The 22586-nt window shown below is 51.0% G+C and overlaps 9 protein-coding genes across 9 annotated transcripts; 4 read left to right on the plus strand and 5 right to left on the minus strand.

Moving 5' to 3' along the window:
- Positions 1–522: 522 nt before the first annotated feature.
- N7515_009175 (uncharacterized protein) lies at positions 523–1381 on the plus strand (the record flags this gene model as incomplete). The annotated part of the gene is made up of 2 exons (XM_056669919.1): positions 523–852; positions 914–1381. The coding sequence occupies 2 exons, from the start codon at positions 523–525 to the stop codon at positions 1379–1381; spliced, it is 798 nt and encodes a 265-aa protein (XP_056517718.1).
- A 361-nt stretch (positions 1382–1742) lies between these two features.
- On the minus strand, positions 1743–2873 carry N7515_009176 (putative G-patch domain protein; the record flags this gene model as incomplete). The annotated part of the gene is made up of 2 exons (XM_056669920.1): positions 1743–2687; positions 2775–2873. 2 exons carry the CDS (start codon positions 2871–2873, stop codon positions 1743–1745), a joined length of 1044 nt encoding a protein of 347 aa, XP_056517719.1.
- A 922-nt stretch (positions 2874–3795) lies between these two features.
- N7515_009177 (uncharacterized protein) lies at positions 3796–5535 on the plus strand (the record flags this gene model as incomplete). The annotated part of the gene is made up of 3 exons (XM_056669921.1): positions 3796–4011; positions 4064–4420; positions 4501–5535. 3 exons carry the CDS (start codon positions 3796–3798, stop codon positions 5533–5535), a joined length of 1608 nt encoding a protein of 535 aa, XP_056517720.1.
- A 400-nt stretch (positions 5536–5935) lies between these two features.
- N7515_009178 (snoRNA-binding rRNA-processing protein NOP14) lies at positions 5936–8714 on the minus strand (the record flags this gene model as incomplete). The annotated part of the gene is made up of 2 exons (XM_056669922.1): positions 5936–8368; positions 8427–8714. The coding sequence occupies 2 exons, from the start codon at positions 8712–8714 to the stop codon at positions 5936–5938; spliced, it is 2721 nt and encodes a 906-aa protein (XP_056517721.1).
- A 165-nt stretch (positions 8715–8879) lies between these two features.
- Positions 8880–10091, plus strand: N7515_009179 (uncharacterized protein; the record flags this gene model as incomplete). Its single annotated transcript, XM_056669923.1, has 5 exons — positions 8880–8922; positions 8981–9100; positions 9150–9210; positions 9267–9403; positions 9460–10091. 5 exons carry the CDS (start codon positions 8880–8882, stop codon positions 10089–10091), a joined length of 993 nt encoding a protein of 330 aa, XP_056517722.1.
- Positions 10092–10262: 171 nt separating this feature from the next.
- N7515_009180 (uncharacterized protein) lies at positions 10263–12718 on the minus strand (the record flags this gene model as incomplete). The annotated part of the gene is made up of 8 exons (XM_056669924.1): positions 10263–11238; positions 11287–11408; positions 11459–11732; positions 11784–11923; positions 11974–12208; positions 12261–12334; positions 12392–12604; positions 12659–12718. 8 exons carry the CDS (start codon positions 12716–12718, stop codon positions 10263–10265), a joined length of 2094 nt encoding a protein of 697 aa, XP_056517723.1.
- Positions 12719–12885: 167 nt separating this feature from the next.
- Positions 12886–15459, plus strand: N7515_009181 (pentatricopeptide repeat protein; the record flags this gene model as incomplete). The annotated part of the gene is made up of 1 exon (XM_056669925.1): positions 12886–15459. One exon carries the CDS (start codon positions 12886–12888, stop codon positions 15457–15459), a length of 2574 nt encoding a protein of 857 aa, XP_056517724.1.
- Positions 15460–15808: 349 nt separating this feature from the next.
- On the minus strand, positions 15809–16783 carry N7515_009182 (Sec63 complex subunit SEC66; the record flags this gene model as incomplete). The annotated part of the gene is made up of 3 exons (XM_056669926.1): positions 15809–16165; positions 16265–16575; positions 16678–16783. 3 exons carry the CDS (start codon positions 16781–16783, stop codon positions 15809–15811), a joined length of 774 nt encoding a protein of 257 aa, XP_056517725.1.
- A 523-nt stretch (positions 16784–17306) lies between these two features.
- N7515_009183 (chromatin segregase YTA7) lies at positions 17307–22208 on the minus strand (the record flags this gene model as incomplete). Its single annotated transcript, XM_056669927.1, has 1 exon — positions 17307–22208. One exon carries the CDS (start codon positions 22206–22208, stop codon positions 17307–17309), a length of 4902 nt encoding a protein of 1633 aa, XP_056517726.1.
- Positions 22209–22586: the final 378 nt, after the last annotated feature.

Here is a 22586-nt window from a genome sequence, read left to right on the forward strand (position 1 = left end):
CTGCATTGAAACAGAATCGACTGTACTTGCTTGTTCGCGACCTATCATCACTCAGTCTGGAAGATTGCGCCGGAGGGACAGACGTGAAGACGAGGTACTGATCCCGAGTTTGGTCTTGCTGAAGGGATCGTTGACGGCGTCCCAAGGACTTTTGTAAGCTCTCGTTGGTGGTGAATGGCTGCTGCTTCACTTCCTTCGCCAGTTGCGCAAGAGGATCCTCAGATTCGTATTCAACTGACGAGAACCCAGATCATGAGAGTTCAGAAGTTGAAGACTGAGACGCGTTTGAGGTGGATCGAAGGAAATCCATGGTGGGTGGGAAGTAAGAAGGACGTGAGAAGGCACGTAGGTAAAATAGGCACTCACGACTGATAAAAAGAGCAAGGCGGTAAGATCCCTTTTTTGCCTGTGCTTGTTTTGATCGCTGCAAGGCTATGGAGTATTGACGAGGAGGTGACGTGACGGCGTATTCGGGCGCTAACCCTAATTCACAGGTCCCGATATTACACGCCATATTCGAACATGGCAATCTTCGACACAGAAAAGCGCCCTCGAGGCCTGCGAGTTCCCTCGCTCGCCGCGATGAAGTCCTCAGCAATGGCGAAATCGCGATTCTCGTTCCACAACAAAAAGTCGACCGAATCCGTTCCGTCCGACGAGGCAATGTTCACTTCGCAGCCGGCATTCCTCACGACGCCACTACCCAAGCCGGCACCCCCGCCAAACAAGGGGCTCCCATCTCCCCCGAAAGAAGAAATTCCAGCGCCGTCGCAGACCCCATCCGACAACCCATACTTCCCTTCGGTCCCCTCATCCCGAAATGGGATCCCAGCACGGCGCCCAATTGAACGCGTCCCAATCCCAGGACAATCTGCATCTCCCCGGCCAACAGGAATGCGCAACAAGCAAATAGCAATCGCACCCAGATCTTAACGGGACCCACCAGCAACCACCCCCAGTGACCCTCTCCCCGGCACCTCCAGTCCCGGACCCAGCACAAGTCCCAGCTCTGGTCAACGACGCTCACTCCCCACAACCGGAAGATTTCATCCCGACCCCAGACAGCACGGAGCCGCCACTTGCAGTTCCGGAAATGGCACGCGAGGAGCTGGCCCCCTCGCCATTTGTCCCCCCGGACGTTGAACCTGTGACGCCGGCCTTCAACAAGGTACACCTTGCGTGCTACCAGCAGCACCGTGCGATGCCCGTGGCACAGAACATGTGGTGTCCGATGCCATGCATGACCTGTCATAAGTTCGACATCGAGATCCGGCACCGCTGCGTGTTCTGTTGCCTGAGGATCTGTGAGAGTTGTTTCCAGTCATTGCAGAAATGCAAGAATCGTTCGGTAGAGGAGCTGGTGGATCGTATCTCCGCATGATATAGTTATAGTTCCTGATTTGGAAGTGTTGATATTGACACAATGCGCTTGCATGAGTGACCTTGGACATATTGGTCACTTGACGACACTCTGTTGGATCATTCTCCAGATATCTTCGCCTTACTTTTGCCTTTTTGATTTTTTGTTCTGTTTGGTTGTTTTATTTTTATGTTATGATACCCAGGGCCGTGTGTATATATGTTATGGTCTTACCGGGAGAGATCGAAGCTCTAGGTATGTCTATAATGAATGTCCTACCTCCGTGATATAGGAATGTATCGACATGAGGAGATCATTATCATGTGACTGTCATAAATAATCAGCTCGTCGCTGCACTGGGATAATAATATACAACGTCGAATCAGTCATGATCCTCCTCGGTGAGCCCAGGACACCCTTCAAGCTCATCCGTTTCATAGGCAAACTTGCACCAGAAACAATATCGATGCTTTTCGCGTAAGTAGAGAACGAGCTTGTGTAGCCGTTGAGCCGGCTCCAACGCATTAAACGCGTCGAGCTCCTCATCCTCTTCTTCAAGCTCGATTTCCAGTGCGGAGGTATTCTGGTCCACTTCGTCGCCGAGGGCCTTCTTGTCGTCTCGATCCATGGTCGGATCGTCGTATCCAGGTAGCCGGGCTTTCGGGAAGAAGGATGAGGGGAGTGAGGATTGGAGAGCATGGCGTGCCAGGCGGTCACTATCTCTCTTCTCACGCTCACGGACAAGTCCGCGATAAAGAACGTTGAGTTGCGATGTAAGCCTGACAGGCTTCTTCTTTCTAGAAGCTGCAGGCGGTTGATTAGGGTCTAGCGGATCATGCTTTTCCTTATCGTCGGCGCATGGTTCCGTACCCCCTTCATTCTTAGGCTCAGTCGATGTCTCATCCTCCGCCCCCGCATCCAGCCTCTCCGCAACTTTTTGCGCAGCCCGCACCTGGGCTTCAGTGCGTTTCAACTCTCGCTCCTCACGAACACGGTCCCGATAATCACCCTCCTCATGTTTAATTTTCTTCGCGGCTTCCTCGGCTTCCTCGCGAATCTTGCGCTTCTTCTCCGAGTCCAGCCCGATTCCCCCGCGGTTTTCTTTTATAATTACATTTAGCGGCTCAGCGCGCGCTGGGTCGGCGGTGTCGGAGTCACCGGTCGGACGTTTTCCTAGAACCCCGCCCGGTTTGAAACCGAGCTTTGCCATCATTTGGAATCCCTTGTTGGTCGGGTTGAGGGTACTAGTGGCCAAGGCTGCATCTCGGCGGGCGGCTTCTTGTGCAGCGCGTTCGGCTTTGGACGGGACTCGGCCTCGGGCTTCGGCCTGCATTTGGGAGCAAAGTGTTAAAGATGGTTCGAACTTTCACCATTTATAGATGTGGCGCTAGTTAGCTTGGAATGGGGAAAGTACCTCTCGTTGTTCGCGGAGCTTCCTTTGTGAGAATGTTTCTTTTTGGGTGGGCTCCTCAATGACCATATTCATGTAGTCGTCTTCATCTTCGGAAGCCATGGCAATCCTTGCCAAGAAGCAATGTCGTAGTCTATGAAAGTCTAGAAGTCAGAGAAGAGAGAGAGAGAAGTTTAGGAGCCGCAGACGGACAAAAGAAAACGCCGATTTAGGTTTTGCGGGGGAACTGCGGTGGAGCCCTGTAGAGGGGGAGAGCAGCGTCCATACAGGACTCAATTGGTAGATCCTAGTCGTGTTACTCTGTCATTATTGAAATATTTCTGAGCTATCACTTCATGTAAATGAACGCTATATCAGGTCACAGGTCTGCCCGAAAGGAACCCTGTGCAGAGTGTCGATTACCCTGGTTTGGCTTGTAAAAGCCAGTCAAAGACTATAATTAATTATCTATAGAACTCAGCCCTAAACAAAGAAGCTATTCATGCAAGATGGGAACCCCGCGATGACCGATCTAATCTTTGTCTTCCAGTTTGGCAGTTTCATGTCTTTCAGATGTGATCAGGCTGGGACCTCGGGATCACACTCGATATTCTTCTTCGAGCTCGGAAATAATCCTCACTATCAGCTGCCCGACCATGTGGCTGACATGACTTGTTCTTTGGGCAGCAGCAAACTTATTGAATTCTATAACCAACCAAGCTCAAAGGATCGTCGGGAAGATGCAGGTAAAAACATGGTCATTTGCTACTGGGGAATGACAATTAATTATGTCTCACGTGGACACTGTTGGTGACCGCAAAGGAGCCCCTTGCTGTTCTTGTACAGATCCCTGCAACCGTCTACTATGTGCATCTCAAATCAGCCAACAGGTGTGCAAGGGCCTTTGTTACCTCGTGGTCTGGCTCAAAGGCCAGCTCTGCATGTGTTGGCACCGTAACTCTAACAGACATGGGTTTTCTTTTAGGGCCCAAGGCTCTTTATAAAGCATGGCATCGACCGGTTCGGAATCAGACCATCGGTCAAGATGGCTGTTTTCTTGTACAGATTTTACTCTCTGCTATCCCTAGTATCTGCCTCGGCAGTAGTTGACTTGGGCTATACTAGCTATGAGGGTCGCACACTATCGAACGGTGTCACACAGTGGCTTGGTATGCGTTTTGCTGCTCCTCCGGTAGGAAATTTGCGGTTTGCAGCGCCGCAAGATCCTTTATCTGTAGGAGAAATCCAGCAAGCGACTCAGGTATTTATACTCTGTGCCTATTCATCTAGAATCAGCTACTAACAGCTCACAGCATGGAAGCATATGTATCCCAACCGCAGGAAGTGAAGGCCAGGCAGTTCCAGCAGGCACCTCGGAGGATTGTTTGTTTCTTGACGTCTTTGCTCCCACATCAGCAGTTGGCTCAAAAAAGCTGCCTGTCTTCTTTTGGATTCAGGGAGGGGGCTTTGCAGCCAATACAAATGCCAATTACAATGGAAGTGGTCTGATCGAAGCATCCGGAAACAACATGGTGGTTGTCACTTTCAACTACCGGGTCGGTCCTTATGGCTTCCTCGCCGGAGACGAGGTTGAAAAAGGAGCGAGTCTGAACAATGGATTGAAGGACCAACGCAAAGCACTAAAATGGGTCCAACGGCACATCAGCAAAGTAAGTCGAGTCATCATTTCTCCCGCTCTTCGCGGGCTGATACTTGTCTTTCTTGGAATATGATCTGACATTCTCTCTAGTTTGGTGGAGACCCAAACCATGTTGTTATTGGCGGCGATAGTGCAGGTGCTGCCTCGATAACACTCATGCTGTCAGCATATGGCGGCAGAGACGAGGGTCTCTTCGTTGCAGCAGCAGCAGAGTCACAGAGCTTTGGCACAATGCTCAATGTCACCGAAAGCCAGTTTGCCTATGATGCGCTAGTTTCAGCCACTGCATGTGGCGGCAATAATACTCTGGCATGTCTGCGTAACCTAGATGTCAATGCTCTACAGCGAAAGAACGTGAACAGACCCTACCCAGGAGGAAAGGGCAAGCCACTGTACCTCTATGGCCCCACAATTGACGAAGACCTCGTGCCAGACCACACATTGGCTCTCTTCCACGAAGGCAAATTCATCAAAGTACCAGTGATCTTTGGCGACGACACGAACGAAGGCACCATATTTGTCCCAAAGAACGTTGCCAGCGTTGCCGACGCCGATACTTTCATTCAGAAACAGTTCCCGTTCATGACACAAAGTCAGATGAACAAGATCAACAGTATGTACTTGACTGCCAATCAGACCGAGACCTTTCCTGGTGCTGGAGCCTACTGGCGACCCGCAAGCACGGCCTATGGCGAAATCCGCTACATCTGTCCTGGGATCGACATGTCATCCGTCTATGCGGCTGCAGGTGTTCCAAGCTGGAACTACCATTTTGCAGTACAAGACCCGGCCGACGAGGCCTCGGGAATGGGCGTTACTCATACAGTTGAAGTGAGTACCATTTGGGGTCCGTCCAATACCGGAGGTGCCCCAGCTTCATACTACAACACCAATGCAGCCATCATACCTGTCATGCAGGCGTACTGGGCAAGCTTCATTGTGCACTTGGATCCGAACGTCAAGCGTCTCGCTTCGAGTCCGCGATGGCAGACTTGGGGAAAGGGTGGCGATGCATACCGACGGATCTTCATCCGTACGGGGGAGACGAGGATGGAAACCGTGCCACAGGAACAAAGGACACGGTGTGAATATCTGTCTAGTATTGGTGTCGACTTACATCAGTAGTATATATCAGTAGTATATATATAACCTTGGGAGTAGATGAATCGACAATGTGAATAACTTTGAAATGAACTTTGATCTACTCAAGCTTTTTGACTTTTGGCTAGCTGTAGAATCTTTGCTGAATGAAGTCTAGCGTGTGGGGGAAGATCGATCTCGTCCATGGATCAAATTATTCAAAGATCTACGGCACGTGATAGACCCACAATGTATCGACACTTCACTACTACACAGTACAGTACGAAGCAGGACACGTAATATCTCGATGAACTTGACTTTTATTCCCAGCCTTACGCCAGATAAAACATTGATGTATATACCAGCCCAACAGGATGTGCAAAGAAGTGTGATATATGGAAACAGAAGCAAAGACTCAATATGCAATATGCAAGATGCAAAAAGATTACCGTTTGCCACGTGCCCGCTCGTACTCGTTGGCAGCACGACCCTCCTGACTTTGAATCTCCGCAACAAGACGCTTGTACTTCTTCTCGTACTCGGAATCGCGTTCCTTCTTCTCGCGCAGCTTCTCGCGAGCAACGAAGCTGGCATCCTTGCGGAGCTCGCGCATGGCACCCTTGCGCTCGCGCTTGAACTCCTTCTTGAGACGGTTGGACTCCGCACGCTCGCGATCGGGATCGTAATGCTTGTCGGGGTTGAAGTTCTCCTCGAACTTAGGAATAGCTGTCTTGATGGCCAGGGGCTTGTGGTCATGCAAGAACAGCGGACGGCGAACTAGACGAGCCTGCGCGAGGTGGGCATCGATCTTGTTCAAGGTGCTCTGAATGGGCTCGCGAGCTGCTGCGTATGTCTTGCCCTTGAGTGATTGCTGGAGGAATTGCAGAACGGCACGGGCTGGCGTGAAGATCTCAGTGAAAGCGGATTTCTCGGCCCAGGTGTCGGAAGCAGAGCCAAGGAGAGACACCAGAGTAGTCAAGAGGGAAATCTTGAGTTCCTCTTGCGCCTCGGGCTGAGAGGGAGAAGTGGTCACATCGTGGAATTGCAGCTTGCGTGGTGTGACCTTCTTGGAGGATGCGAGTCGAACAGACTCCTGCGACTGTCTGTAGGGGAAAGATCCAAATTTGACAGTTGGCTCCGTAGGGGAAAGATTGCAGAGGGCGTTCAAAGTATAATTAATGAACTCGGGCATGTATCTCTTCGAGGTGGCTTGATATTGAAGGCAAAGACTTGCGGCAAATACACCACGTGCAAGGTCCGAAAGAGAGGTGGTAGTGCACTGACCCAGGTAACGAGCTAGGCAGAGATGAGCAGGTGTCGCTGTCGTATGGAAGTGATCTGATGTGGGGAAGAAGCTTGAAATGCCAGTAAGAAGGACGAGATCGCCCGGAAGCAGAGCAAGTGGGCGTTCCTTGCCAATCTCACGGAGAACTGCGCGGCACGCGATCGTCACATTCAAAGGATGGGTCTTGGCCAAGGAATGGATGTGACGGATGATATTCTCAATGATCGCGAATGGAGGTCTCCCACTCGCATTACCCATGTAAACAACATGTTCAACTAGGACTTCAGCAAATCGACCAAGCTTATCTTTGTTGCCAGGCTTGAGCCGAGGGTGATGCAAGGCGCGGATACGCTGAATGACTGTTGGGATTTCCTCGACAGGCAAGTCCTTGATGACATTCAGGAAGCTTTCGTGGTCCTTGGGACAGGGGTATGTGAATGCAAGCTTTCCATCTGATCCCTTGCTCACTTCGGTAGTAGTCGAGGTGGCAGCGGCATCGTATGTTGGTAAGGTCATGCCGTTGATGAGTTCGTCCTCCCCATCTGGCCCTTCAGACTCATCGCTTGACGACTCTCCTTCCTCTTCCTCGTCACTATCCATGGCGAGACTGGCATTCGAATCTGTTTCAACCAGATCTGAGTCGATGATAAAATCATCTTCATCTTCAACGGCGAGTTCAGGGCGCGTCTCAGTGGGGTAGGCTGGAAGGCCGAAATGGGTAGCATCGTCGATTTCCGACTCGTCATCCTCCAAGCCTTCGTCCTGATCCATGTTGTCTTCCTCGTCGTCAGTGAGCGGCTCTCCGCGCATTCGGCGAAGCCGGTCGCTCTCGAGTTTCTTGAGCCGCTCCGCCTCTTCCTCGGCCTTCTCCTCCTCTGTCTTTGTGCGATCTGTGGGTTTTGATCGTTGGTCGAATGTCATTTGCCTGAGGCGCTGATCGTATTCCTTTTCTGGATCCTTGTTTTGCGATTGCCCCATCATGGCAGCTCGCTCTGGATTCATCTCCGAGAAATCGTGCTTTGGCGCCTCTGCCACTGGCTTGGGCGCAGGCTTGATGCCTCGCAAAGCCTCGAAAAGGTCAGGAAGCTGTTTATCTAATTCCTCCCTCAGGTCTTCATCATCGTCTTTGGCCTGTTGCCGTTCCGCTTTGTAGAACTTGGACTTCGCAATGACTTCCTTCATGACCTCGGCCTTGGTTTTCTTGCGCCCGGGCTGCTCTTCGTCTCCATAGTCGATGAAGTCTTCCTGGTCCTCGGCCTCATCGCCATCGGCGAGTCGCTTCCGTTTCCGCGATGACTCTTCGTCGGATTCCGCGGCTTCCAAATCCCCCAACTCTCCTCCCGCCTCAAAATCGTCTTGGACCGGGCCGTCGAAGGTCAAAGATTGACCCATGTGAGTAAGTTGCATCTCATCCTCATCATCTTCAAGGTTGAACATGGACTCCTTGCGCATCTTTCTCTGGCTCTCTCTTGCGAATCTTTCGGCGGCTCGTTCCTCGGGTGTCATGGTGGGATCATTCTCACCGAATCGGCGATCGATAAGTCCACCGACCTTGTTGCGGCTGTTCATCTCTTTCAGAAGTGTCGCACGGCGCTAATTATCAAAATTTAGCTTTTATCGTTAAGAGAGCTTGGAAACAGTATGAACCTACCCTTTCTTCACCCAGTGATTTAGTAACACCTGGGCGAGCGCCACCACCAGCAGTTGTGTTGCCGTCTCTGGTTGTAACATCAAACTTGCTGGATTTATTGGTCATTTTGATCTCGAATGGGTTGAAGCGATCTCGGATTGCTTGTAAGGCGGCCTCGCGCTGGTTGCGATTCTTCGCACCGACGCCGGTCTTCGCATTTTGGCGTTTCTCTTTCTTGGACTTCTGAGGACCAAGAACTCCAGTCTCACGGAGTGAAGCCTTCAGCTGCTTTAGCTGAGAGGGCGGCATTGTGTGTGGTTGGACTTAAAATTTGAGGGTTAGGAATTTTTTCACTCGCCGTGATCTTCATCAAAAAAATCAGGTACACCGCCTCCGCGGGCTGCGCCGATCAAGATTCTGCCTATTGCTCTCCGCTCTCCGCATCTCTCCAACTTTCAATTTCCCACAAGCATCATGGCTCCCTTCTCTAGGGATGGTGTATTATGGGCTTGCGTAGGTATGGGTTCATTCACTCAGTCAAACACCATCGACTCAATTGATGACCTCTTCTCTAGGTGTCTCATTGGTCTTCGTCATTCGCAGTATCACTACAGAACTCCGTCAAATCGTTGATCTGACAGAAATTCAACACCCTGAGAAGGAAGACAAGATCATCAGCGAGGGAACAGAAGAAGGTATGCAGATATATCTCTTTACCGTGACATTGTATTAACGGCCCTATAGCTCTCAAGCTCGACACCCTCTTGAAGCTTTCTCAAAGCACGAGCTACGACCTCCGAGCCTCGTACGCTTACACAACTCCGTCTCCAACCGCATCGCAAGTCAACTAACATCTCTTAGAGCATTGCGCATTATTTCAGAACGATCTACCAGAGGAGATACTCGTGACTTGCTATTATTGGATTTGGCATCCAAAAACAAAGTGCAACAACAGCGAGCTTTGAATGCATTGAATTTCTTAGTCTCTAACCACGCCCGTATGTCATCTACACTGCCTGGTTCAGAGAGTTTGAATGGTTCTGATATCGTACAGGGACCCGAATTTCGATTGACGCTCGACTTACCGATCTATCCACCTTTACTGCCATTGTCGACTGCCTGTGCAACCTACTAGAAGATCATGTCGAAAATACACCTACGACCAACTCGCCCATCTTACCGAAAACACGGCCGATGGGGGAGAAGAGCGCACTGAAAATCCTGCATAACTTGTTGTCGCCAAGGAACATACCCGTTGCACTGGAGGCGGGGATAGTTAGTCGGTGGCTTAGCAGATATCCTTTCCCATGTGCAAAGGCTGAGCCTTCTCGCCGACGGGACGTTGTGATTCTCATGAAAACCTGGTGGCTAGATGACCCGGTAATGGGCACGATCCTCGGCGTGCTTTCGGGCCACCCAGATGGACTCAAGCAGCTGCGAAAATATGAACTAATGGGCAGCAACATAATTGAAGAAAATGATCACGATGATGATGAGGCGCGCAGCGACGTCTGGGTGGTGGCTGCGGATCAGGCTCGTGGCTCGTTTGGAACTTCGTCGCAAAGACTTCAAGAGGGGAGTGCTGAAGAGCAAGCCCTTCGCCGTCGTAGGAGAGAAGCCATGGTGCTGAGCGACGGCAGACGGCCGATTGGAAATGACGACATCATCCAACGACCTATTGCTTAATTAAACTGCGGCTGTGCTTTTCATGCTCTTCATGATCTTCAATGTGTTTGGAAGCCGGACAATCGAGCGAGTCCTGATTTGTTCGCTAACTGTATTCTAATGTCCATGATACCCCGCCTGATTCAACAATATGAAATATGCCATGACGTCGATCTGAACCTCGATCTAGAACTAAAGACCCATCCATGCTGACTTTGCCAGATGATCAGTCTTCTTCCGACTATTCTTGATCACACCAAACGCCTTCAACTCAGAGAGAGCGCTGTAGAACAAAGCCATCACGACTCGGTCATCACAGCCACCAGCCTTTTCCGTTTCAAATATACCATAAAAGGCCTGCCAAAGATCGTGAATATTCACTAGCGCGCCCGAATCAAGGTACAGTTGATATAAGATTGCGGTGGCGGGTTGCTTGGCCGAGACCTTGTTCATAGTCACATCCGACGAGGATATGAGGTAATCAAAGGGAGTAGCCAAAGCACGCTCAATTGCGAAACGCGGCCGAGGGGCGAATGTTTCCTTTAGTGGGTTGCGCAGATCAAATAAGAAGACTTCATGTAGAAACAGTTCCTGTGGGTTTATGAGAGTCTCCGTGAGATGTACTTGCAAAAGGGTAACAAGCCGGTCGGCGATGTTGGTGTATTCGGCGGCTTGTTCTGAGAGATCAGCTTTGCCTTTGCTTAGCTGGATACGTTGCTGGACCACAGTGGTCTTTGTGACAGTGCTGTTGATGTTGTATCCACTGCGGAGCGGAGCTGTGTCCGGACATGTTTCCAGTAAACTCTTGAGGTCCTCTTGGATTTCATCGACCTCGGGACTGGACGTAATAGCCCGAACATCCGCGAGGAGTTCATTCAACTTGTCGGAATCTAGCGTTTTCGCCGTGGCAACCATGTCTTCCACAATGGCTGATTCAGCTAGCTCACCAGAGAGTGCGCGAATAGAAAGGTCAGCTACATTGGCCTTCTTTGCACTCTGTGTGTATTGGAGGCAAGCGTGTACGATGCGGACTGCCTGAAATATTTTCCGCATTCTTTCCTGGCCTGCGTTGAGGTAATTTGGCGTCTCTCGCAAAAGATATTCATCGTCCTCTAACATATATCGGACTTGCTCCGTGGACTGTTCTTCGACTAGATCCTCACAAAACCTATGGCGACATTAGTTGAGATGTCGTCTGAGAGTTGGAGATGCTTACATTCGAAATGATGGTAGGTTTCTGATGGCCTCACAAAGCTTGTTCTGCGTGAGGATCGTTGAGGTCGAACTGGCTAACAATACTGCCAGTGGATTTGCGAAGAAATGAGACATGTATGCATACTGCAGAGGTTTAGGATTCAGTTGAAGATGCGGTTGAAGATGGTACTGACCTTGACCCTGCGACTGAATGCCTCCGGACTTTGGAAATAGTCACTCGTGTTTTCGAATAGAGTGGTGGTAACGTTGCGACCCAGCCAGATTTGGGTATCTGGGTCGCACTGGAGAGACTGATAGATACGGCCGACACAATTGCCAGCTTCTTGGACCTCAAAATGCTTTCCCCGGAGAAGAGCAACGCATGAGCGAGGCAATCGGCCTTCGAAGAGCTCCACGGACGTTGATATTCCTAGTAGAACCGTGATTGGTATACGATCAAGCCATGATCTAGCAAAGGTTAGTAAACATGTCGGCCAAAGTCTGGAATGTCCACCGTACTTGAATAAAGACAACAGGTCGGTCAAAAGACCTGGATCAAAAGCCTCGCTATCCTGGAGAGCTAGGACCAGTTTCTTGGTCTTCTTCCTCTGCACATAGTCATGGAGAAGGTCCAGATCGTAACCGAGAAGTCGAGGTCCCTGACGAGGGGTTAGTACAATATAAAAATTGGATATTGACGAGCACATACAGCACGATCTCCAAGGAACTTTTGATAACCATCATTGCCGTCAGTATTCGTAATAGCAGCGCGAATGATATTCTTCAAGGTTGTTTTCAAATTGGGAGCATCCCCTGATTCCAACACCACCACACTGCCCTCTTCCGTCGATATTAATTGATCATTGAGCCGCGCTAGCAGTCTGCTAAGGGAGGACACGTTCGAACCAACTGTCACCATAGCGGTAGGAATGCATCCATCGCAGCTATAACCTCAATTAATGTGCATTCATGGCCATCGTCGAGAGGGATACATACGTTTGAGGTGAAGTATCCCTGACAAAGGACAAGACATCCGTCAAAACTCCAGCATCGACATCCTCAAGAATAGCCTTGTATAATTGTAAGCAACTGACTGCCCGGACCACTCGGTGATATGTTCCACTAACCTGGATCTTATGTTCTTGCTTAGGCCATATCTGCTGATAGAAATCATATCGCAACTGGACGGACTCGGCAGCCTCGTCTCCATTGAAAAGGGGCACAAAGCACTTTCGATCCGAATTGTCATCGCCATCGGTAGTTGCAGATACTCTACGGCGCTTCGAGGGTCGTTCCCCAGCTGATTTTCCGTGTTTTGGCGGTTGGTAGATATACGCACCCTGCGACGATTTTGTTAGTGCGCAACACCGAAATCACCAAATCACGAGACATACCAGGGTTTGGGACTTGTCATTTGACAAGCCCAGGGCATCGTCGATCCCATTGGCATCCATGCTGCTGTTCAAAGGGACTTGGTTGTCGCAATGGGGATGACTTCAAAGGGCGGAAGCGCAATTAACGCTAAACCCAATCGGGTGATAATTGCTTCTCTTCCGAACCTGGACTTCTTCACTTTTCCCACCTCTTGGTCGCTTTCGATGACCAATCAACTTCAGACTTCATGCTGCGCCAGGCTATTCAAGGAGCCCGATGGTGTCAGCATGTGGCCCGCAGCCCATCGACACGCGCTCCACGCCGGGTCTTCTCCGCCGTAGCTCCGCGGCGACTTGATTTTGGCGGACCGAACGACAAAGTCACCTTCTACGAACAAGAGTCCCCCGGAAGCAAAACGCGACGCAAGGTTGATCCCGAAGCCGAAGTTATAGAGGAGAGGGAGGAGATCAAACAAGAGCTCGCAAAGCTCCAGGATGAATTGAAGGTCTTAGAGGAGGGACCTTTTGCCCCCAACAGTCCCTTCATCAAAAGTTTGCCTGAAGAAGACAGAAAAGTCGCCTTGGAAGCATTAAGAAAATTCGATGAAGAAAATCCCAAGCCTGCGGACGAGCCTGGGTTGGATCAGGTGTTCGACCAGGAGCTTGATGATATGCTACGGGAGGAGTTCGAGGGTCTTGCGAAGGAACACGAGAACTGGGAGGACGACGTTAAGAAACGGCGAAGTCTGGCCGCAAAACGGTCAGCTGCAGCAAAGCGTGCAGGCGCGGAATCTCACCCTTATGTGTTAAAATTCAACATTTCCTTACAGCAACTCCAAGAAAAGACGTCGGATGAGCGGGCTCGACAAGATGTGTGGAAGTGGTATCGCAGATGCAAGCAGGCTATTCCGGGATTTTTAACGATAATGCCCGAGAAGGCACTCGAGACAATCTGGGATTCGCAAGCAGGAGAGCACGATCATGGAACACGCTCAACACATTTGCAAATTCTGGCCCAGGACGCTACCTCCCTTGGTCGACCACTCGCCACTCCCCAAATTTTGTCTTATATTACATCTCTACATGACAGCGGTTCCACCAACCTTGCTTTGGAACAGTGGGAGGCATACCAAGCTGAGCTGTCTCAGAAGAAGGAGGATCTGGAGGAATACTGGAAACTTGGAGTGCGATTATTTGCGGCAGACAACAACCCACAGCGAGCTCAAGACATCGCTTTGGCTTTCCTGGCAAACGATCGGACTCGCCAGCCGCGTGTCCTCATCCCTGTGATCACAGCATGGGGAAGGCTGCCCGGAAAAGAAGCCGAGTTGAAGGCTTGGGCACTTTATTTACAGCTTAAGACATTCTTGGGCCCAGAAATGACCATGGACGACTATGACAAGATTAGCATTTCTCTCCTAACGGCGGGTCGGTTAGATACCGCTGTTGCAATCTTCAAGGATATGATGGTCACAGGAAAAGACCCGGCAAATGACTCGACTGCTTTGTACAAAGCCGCTTTGGGACTGGCGGGTAATCTTCATGCATCAAGTATCAACGAGAATGAAGTGAACAAAGTCTCTTTGTCCGCTCTCAAGGTGCTGCCTCGCCAGTTCCAAAACCGATTCTTCTATGCAAGCTGGATGAAGAAGCTTATCGGCATGGGCGAGGTCGATTCTGCTGCTCTGGTCATTGAACTCATGTACGAACGGTGTGTCAAGCCTGATAGCAAGCACTTGAATGGGATCATCGCGGGCTGGCTCCGGGACGGGAGCAACAGTGCACGAAATAAGGCAGAACGACTTGGGTGGGCCATGATCCAAAAGCGCATTGATACCGTGTGGGAGCGATTTCAACCAGCCGAGAGTTCCCCGCAACTTCAGTTCAAGCATGAGACAGAGTCTGTCCGTATGCCTCAATTCATGAAGAGAGAGGTCCCGCCTGCGAGTATCGAGACATTCTGTATTCTTCTTCTTCATTACACACGCCGAGGTGACGATGACATGGTCAAATACCTGACCAAATGTCTTGGGGATGCTCATATCAGGCCGAACTCGTACTTTATGAACCATCTTCTATACGCAGAACTTCGAAAACAAGACGTGAGAGCCCTCTGGACCAAGTTCCAAACTATGTCAACCTCCATCCGGCCCGACGTGGAAACCTATGCCTGCCTCTGGGATTGCGCTAAGCTCCAGTACGACCGCGGGCGTACTGCCTTCGATGCGGGCTTCCCATCAGCACGTCAACTCTATGCCAACATGATGTCGTGGTATTCCCAACTATCTCCTCACGCCCAGAAGACCGCCCGGGCGCAGATGACGAAATCTCTATTCGATCAAATCGTGCGATGTTTCTGTTTGTCCAAAGACGTCTCTGGGACATTGGTCGTCATGCACTCAATGCATTCCAATTTCGGCTTCGTACCTGACGAGATCACCGCTCGTATGATCGTACTCCAGATTGCTCGACTCGCTGGAGTACCGGCCGATACCCCGAAACGGCGCCTCCGTCGCTTATCTTCGACCCCGCGAAGCAAAGAGAACATTGGCCAAGTCAGCCGTTTGCTAGAAATGTTGGGTGACCGCAAGGCTGAAGCTCTGCGAGTGCAAGGCTTAAGTATTGAACAGCTGGATCCACGTGAGATGAGTCAATATCAGCTCGAGATCCTGGCTAGTCTACTGCGCATCGTGATGAGTCGAGTAGACGCCTTGAATCCCGCTCAAGTCGAAGACAAGCTCGACATCGCGGCGCAAGAAATGTCGGTCGGTCAGATTGACTTGGGGTCGCCCTTGGGGGTGGATGATAGCAAGCTTTTGTAATTAATCGGGTCCACCATCGAGCATTGCATTGGACCGAGATAGCATGAGTGGCGTTTGAGGGTTGTTTTTGATCCCTCCTAAGATGGGACTGTACTATATCTGGACAGACACTCCGAAATGTGTATTTTTATTAGCCTCTACCTCCACTTCTTATGAGCTGTACTCTCCCTGGGTGCCTTGAGTGAAGGGTGAGCAGATCCTCGGGCAACTATGAATGCTCAGGAAGCATACGGAAGTACGCAATAGGTAGCGGACCGAAACAGATCACATGAGTTCAATGGCTATGATTCTGGTAGAAACAACGCATATAAAAATACAAGTAACACCTAGCGGAAAAAACATCGTATATTCATTTCTTGCCCTTGCTCTTGCTCTTCTTCTTTGTGCTTGGCGGAGGAACAGGAGTGCTTGACGAGGCTTCCGCCTCCACAAGAACAGCATCATCATCGCTCCCCTGGACAGAACGGGCAGGGGTCGTTGCGCCAGTAGGTTTGGCCGCGCTGGTAGAGGGCGCCGCAGGGGAGCTTTCCTCCAACTCCTTCATGAATCCCTCCTGGATACTAGACTTCTTCTTGCTCCACCACTGACGTTCTTCTTCCAGTTTCCCTTGTTGGTCCTCCATACGCTTGCGGTAGATATCGTTATTCATCATTTCGTTGGCGGACTGGAAGATAATCTGGCCCCAACCAGGAGCATAGGCGTTTGCCTGTTTGATTTGTTAGTAAAACTCGGAACAATATAGTCCATCAATTGTTCACTGGGAACATGGGCTTGTCCAAGACAAGAGGGTAGGGATAGATCATACCTCGGAAACCACATCCTTGACCTCGTCCTCCATCTCTTTCTCCGCGCGCTGGAATCGCTGCCAGAGATCATCACCGACACTACCACGCTGGAGAAGCGTTGCGAGAGCCTGTTTCTGGCTACGCAGCGCCATAATGCGACGGATGTCTTCAGCTGCGCGACGTAGAAGAGAAGCCTTCAAGACTGAGTCGGGGATGGCGGGGGCTTTCTTCTCTTTTGGTGAGGTTTCTGAAGGTTCGAGGTGGAGGAGGGAAAAGTAGATGTCGCGTTGAATGTGAGCAGAGAACCATGGCTCCAGAGATGCTGCCTTGTCTAAGATGGTTGAATGTTAGTTTTCTGGGACATAGATCCGTTGGCGCAAAATGGTCAAGTTTGACAGGCTGAGCATATTTCCGAAACAATATATTCACGTACGGGCTTTGCGCTTGCGGTAAAGCGAGGAAAATGTGGCAAGGGATCCCAAGAGAATGCCTAGATAGGAAATTGGGACGGCGAGACTGAGCCAGTCCACGTCGAACATTGCGGCGATGTGAACCTTGAGGCAGGGATAGATGAATATGCTGAATATCCAGGGAGAAATGAGATTGGAACAGCGAGAGTTGTCAAACTATCCAGTAAGTAAGAAGAGAGAAGTCAAGTGTACTGTGTAGAAGATGTGGTGTTGGTCAAGCTCAAAAGGCCAGGGTGTTTAGTGGGTCGCGTCACATGTTCCGATCTACACTTTTTCATGAGAGTCGGACATCTATATTCCTACAAAGTACACAGACACAGAGACATTGTTTTTAAGACTATCGATTTCATAGTCTACTCATATTTCCCATATCAGATGGCTCTCAGAGCTCCGAGCTTTGCACAAATTAAAAAAAAAGAGGGTAATCCACAGCTTGCACCCCCAGCTCGCCATAAAGCAGGTAAAAAAAGTAAAAACAAAACCATCATCAGATCGGGGGAATATGAACCGAGCCAGCATATTGACACAGTAATGAAATAAAGAGAAAAAAAGGAAGAGTAACGTATGCAACTATGCAATAGCCGAAGGGCTCTCACTGGAAGCTCAGATTAGCCAAGATGTCCTTGGTTTGTTGGCTAATCGGTCCGATCTCCTGCATTTCTTGCATGTCTTCAAGCACTGCATTGTAGGTCTTGCCGAGGCCGTCGGCGACGTGAGTTCGGTTCCATTCCCCACGCTTCTGCCACACATAGTCCATCAAACTGGTGTTGATCTGCTCCAGCTGCTCAACTGAGAACCCGCTGGTCGACAGAGTCAGCTGCGTGTGCAGACGTTCAACAACCTCAAGATCAAGGATCAATGGCTCGTGGGCCTCTTCATTCGGCATGGGTTGTGGTTTGTTCGAAGCATCAGCAGCTGGCATACTGGGTTCATGGAAGAGCGGAGGCTGCGGCTTCGACTGCGACTGGCTTTCGATGAGATCGCTGTTCTCCTGGGTATCGACGTTGCTAAGCAACGAGTCTCGGGGACGTGGAGAAGGCTGGCTGCTATCGCCCTGCTGAGTGTCGGGCAACTGATCTTCCTGTGACACGCGGTCTGGGTATTGGGTGAGATCAGGGTAATCGATTCTTGAAACATGAGGACTTTGAGTATGGTAAGTTTGATTGGAGAGATTCTCAGACGTGACCTTCTCAGAAGTGGTCTGAGTGGTGGACGCTTCATTGACGTAATCGGCCGGCTGAGATCCGGGAGCCATTGGAGTCATAGGGCCCCGTTGAGAGAAGCTAGAAAGACCAGATTCTCGGCGAATCTGCTGAGAAGGGGCTGTGTGCGAATAAGGAGGCTTTGGCTGTGCAGATGGGCCGAATGAGCTTCCCTGGGTATCCTTGCTACCGGAGTGGTCATCAGAATTGGACATGAAGACGTCGCCATCTCCGTCACCATGGGAACCAGTGGCCGCGTCGGCAACACGAGACGGATCCTCATTGCCGAAGGTCGAATTGGACTTGTTTGCCGGGGTGACAGGACGGGATAGTGCCTTCTCATCGTCGCCATTGGTGGGGACCAAGACGGGGTGAACGGGGCCAAGTGATGGACCCAGCTCAGTATTACCGTGGGCCTTCTGGTCAGACTCAGTGGAGGTAGCAGTTGCGGTGTTCGCCAGATCACGTTCTCTGCGCTCAGCCGCCGCCTTCTCGCGAGCCAGCTCGCGCTGATAAACCCTCTCACACTCTGCCACAAGAGCCGGTTCAGCCGTCGTGATATTGGTCATGTCAACCTCGACGTTCGCCACAAGCTCCTTCGATCGCAAAATGCGTTCCGGATCCCCGGTCTGTCGAGCATCTTTGGCCAATCGCTTGATATCTGCCACAAAATCCTCAGGGCGTTTGTAATATCCATTTGAAAGGCGCTTCTCGATCGTGACAAGATCCAGGTTGTAAAAGAATTTCCCAGTGGCGGTTTCGCGGAGGCCCGCAACACCGCGTTTGTCGTATGCTTTTTCGTAAGGCCGGTAGGCGTTTTCTGGGTCATGAGGAAGATCAGTAGTAACAATGTTGGGATCTGCTTCGTCCAACAGGTATCGGATTTGAGATTCATCGATTACACCTGACTTGAAACGTTTGTATCTTTTGAGTTGATCCATCACGGGCTGGATTCGGATTTTCAGGAGATTCAAGGTGTAGTTGTCCTTCCTCTTCTGAGCCTTCAGGTCCTCTTGAGTAAGTTCCGGCTCGGGTTTCGCAGGCGGGGGCGGCGCAACCTCCAGTTCTTCCAACTGACGGAGTTTGCGGTTTTCAGGTTCTGGGAAATGCTTTGGAGGAGTCTTGACAAACTCAACGATTTTTCCAAAGAATTCATGACGCGCATTATGGTCTGGAGCAGACAGGTCATACAAATTTCGCTTGGAGAATCCGAACATGTGCTTGAGAAGGTTGGTATCCACATCCTCCTCTGACGATTCAAGGATACCAAGCAAGAGAACCGGATCAGAAGGAGGCAACGACCGCAAAAGGCCCATGAACGTAGAAATCACGGCAGGTCCAACAGTCTGGACCCATAGGTGAATGTTGGGAATGTAGATGACGCTTGGCTTATGGCGCCTGACTTCCGTGAACAGCTGAATGACAGCCGCCTCTACGGAGCGGCCTGAGTCACTGAGCAATGTAGGAAGGTCGAAGGCCTGAACATGCAAGCCCTCAAACACATGTAAGAGCGCGGCCGCGAGATATTGTTGGCCCATGCCGTGGGGTCCCCGGAGCAGCAGTCGGGGTCGGAAGACACGCGAGCGATCGAATTCCTGCAACATGAGTTCTCGACTGAAGCCGTTACCATCATTGACCTCCTCATATTGAGCTTCTTCGAGAGCAGTAAGCTTCTTTCGCTGCGGCAGAATCTCCGAGAGCAGACTCTTGATTTCAGACAATGGTTGGCGAAGAAGGGGTTCAATGTTTGGAGGAAGAGCAGTGGCGCCAGACGAGGAAAATCGTTCTGAAGAAGGCACTATTTTTTTGATTGCGATCATGAAATCTTTGGGGACGACATCGATTGTTTTTGGATCAATCACGAGTTTTTGGTCTGATTTGTAGATCTGCGGGTATCGTCGCTGCACGGCATTGATTGCAGCCTCAGTGCAAAGTGCTCGCAAATCAGCACCGCCATATCCTTTGGTCATCGCTGCCAGCTCGTCTTTGACGTTACTGGGCAAGGGTGGGTTCCATTCTTTAGTGTGAATGTCAAGAATGGCGCGACGAGCCTCGAGATTGGGCAATGAGAAGTAGAATTCACGATCGAAGCGACCAGGGCGGCGAAGAGCAGGATCGACCGAGTCAGGTCGATTGGTAGCGCCGATGACGACCACTTGACCACGACCCTCCATACCGTCCATTAATGCAAGTAGAGTTGAGACAATCGATGAATGAATCTGTTCTTGCTTGCTCGATCTCACGGGAGCCAACCCGTCAATTTCATCAAAGAAGATGATGCTAGGCTGGTTCTTGCGAGCTTCTTCAAAGAGAAGCCGAAGCTGTCGCTCAGCCTCACCGACCCATTTACTCATAACATCTGCACCCTTTCGCATGTAGAATGTGACTCTGCGTCCTTCTGAGCTGACGCTGTTGGACAAAGCCCGAGCCATGAGCGTCTTTCCGGTACCAGGAGGACCGTGAAATAAGACACCACGAGGAGGAGTGATCTTGAAACGCTGGAAAATCTCGGGGTACAAGAGCGGCAAAGAAACCATTTCCTTCAACTGATCGATGTGCCCTTGCAGGCCACCAACCTGATCAAAGTTGATGTTCATGTCCACCCCCAGAGGGTCTATGTCAGACAAAGACTTGCTGTTAGTTATCTTGCCGAGGTTTGCGGGCGCGCCGGAAGAGGCCTGGGCCGGGTCACCTGGGTGGTTGTGAGTAGCGACGAGACCAGTACGGTTTGGCTGTTGACCACCGTCGTCGTCGCTGCTATCGCTGTCCACTCCTCCAGCTGCGGTAGGACCCCCAGAACCACCGAGGATGGCTGTATTACCGGTGCCACCAAAGGGGCCTTCTGTGGAAAACCAAGTGCGCTGCCATCCACCACCCCCACGACCACGCCGAGATGGAGACGCAGCCACTTCGCCGTCGCTGCTTTCAGAGGGTTGGAGGATCTCAGGCCGAATGATACGATAATCGACATCCTTTCGGTTACGACGCGGCTTCTCGTATACGACTGTCGTTTGCTTCGCACGGCGACGTAGCCGGCCAGATGTCAAGTCTTCAAGTTCTTCTGCTAATTCTTCCGCCTCCTCAGTGGGAGCACGGGTTAGAGCACGCCGCTGGCGCAGGCCAGGGCGCCGACTAGCAGAGCTGTCCTCGGCTTCCTCGTGAGCTTGAGAATCTTTACGGGAAGGGGCTCGCGCTTCGGGCTCTGAATCTTCCTCCTCGTCATTTGAAACCTCTTCCTCTGGTTCGAAATCGCTTTCTTCATCTTTGCTCTTACGCTGTGAGCCTCGGAGTAGCTGCTTGCGGCTAGATCGACGTGGCTGAGATTCCGCGTTTGCTATCACTTGGTCAATGAATTGCTCTTGGAAAAGCCTGTCTGGGCGGTGGGTTGTTGACGGCTTACCGGGTTCTTCGGTCTGGACATTCTTGTCATCGCCGTTTTCCGATTCGGGGACGACGTGTTCTTCATCCAGCATTTCTTGGTCAATTGGATGGTTGTCTCCATCATTCACCGGCAAGGTGTCACCGTCAGCGCCACCTTGGAGCACATCGCTTTCTAGTATCTCCATTTGCGAGCCCTGGATAGTGGTCTCGTTAATTACCTCATCTTCGTCTTCATCTTCGATGATCGTACGCGTGGCCTTGCGGCCGACTCGGGTGACATGGTGTGTTGAGATTTCCATGTCTGGGCTACGTGTACCTTGCTCGATTGTTTGAACATGACGACCAGAATTAGTGAGGGCGAAGATATCCTCTGAGCCATCACGGGTGTGGCGGGTCACGCGTTTGGTATGAGCCAAGTAGCGGGGTGGAAGTTTGAGCTTAATGATGGTACTCTTGGGTGGAGAGGGAGCCCCGGGCTCATCTTCGCCATGCTCGTCTTCGCCATGCGCGTCTTCGCTATCGTCGTTGACAAGGTCTTCTTCCGAATCCGGTTCCTGGTAGAGCGGAGGACGGCTCTGCGTGGTGCGTCGACGCGCCGTTCCTCTGACATTCCGTTCGACTTGAACATCGTCGGAGTCCTCTTCCATTTCATCAAATTCGAGGTCCTCAGACACCTCGGATGACTCTTCGCCGTCCGAGGTAATTCCGTCGTCGGAGTCGCGTCGTCTCCTCTTTGGCCCCCGTCGTGAATTTTTCCTGGAGCCCGCCTTTGACTTTTTGCCGGTCGTCTTGCGGCCAGTGGTCTTCCTGCCAGTCGAGCGCGCAGAGCGACCATGGTCACTGTAGTCCTCATCCTCAGAGTCGGACTTGATGGCGATCTCGTCGAGGGTACGCTTTGCGCCACGAGCCATGGCGCCGTTTCGGTAATTAGAGGATCACTTTGAAACAGATTGTTAGAACGCATAGCCTCAATATGAGAGGGTAAATTAAGAGTAAAGTAAAAGCAATCACAGGTTAAAACAATAGATAAGATACAGAGAAGTGGGAAGCAGGTCTTTGGAATTGCGCACTGCGGGCAAGAAGGACAGCACTTACAAATGGTACAGTTGTCGCCAGCAACAGCTGAACCACCTGATCGAAAGGTGGAAGGAATTGCCTCTCACGGCAGCGAGCTTAGGACGTCCTCGGCGAGAATCGCTGATCAATATGTTAGCGGAGGCCGCACGGTGGTGGAGCGCAATTGGGCCAGAGGTGGAAGGGTCTCAACGGACTCGGGAACGCGTGGAAAA

This window comes from Penicillium bovifimosum (assembly GCF_028826915.1).
Source record: "Penicillium bovifimosum strain IBT 22155 chromosome Unknown utg000007l_segment0_segment0, whole genome shotgun sequence".
Taxonomy (NCBI): Eukaryota; Fungi; Ascomycota; class Eurotiomycetes; order Eurotiales; family Aspergillaceae; genus Penicillium; species Penicillium bovifimosum.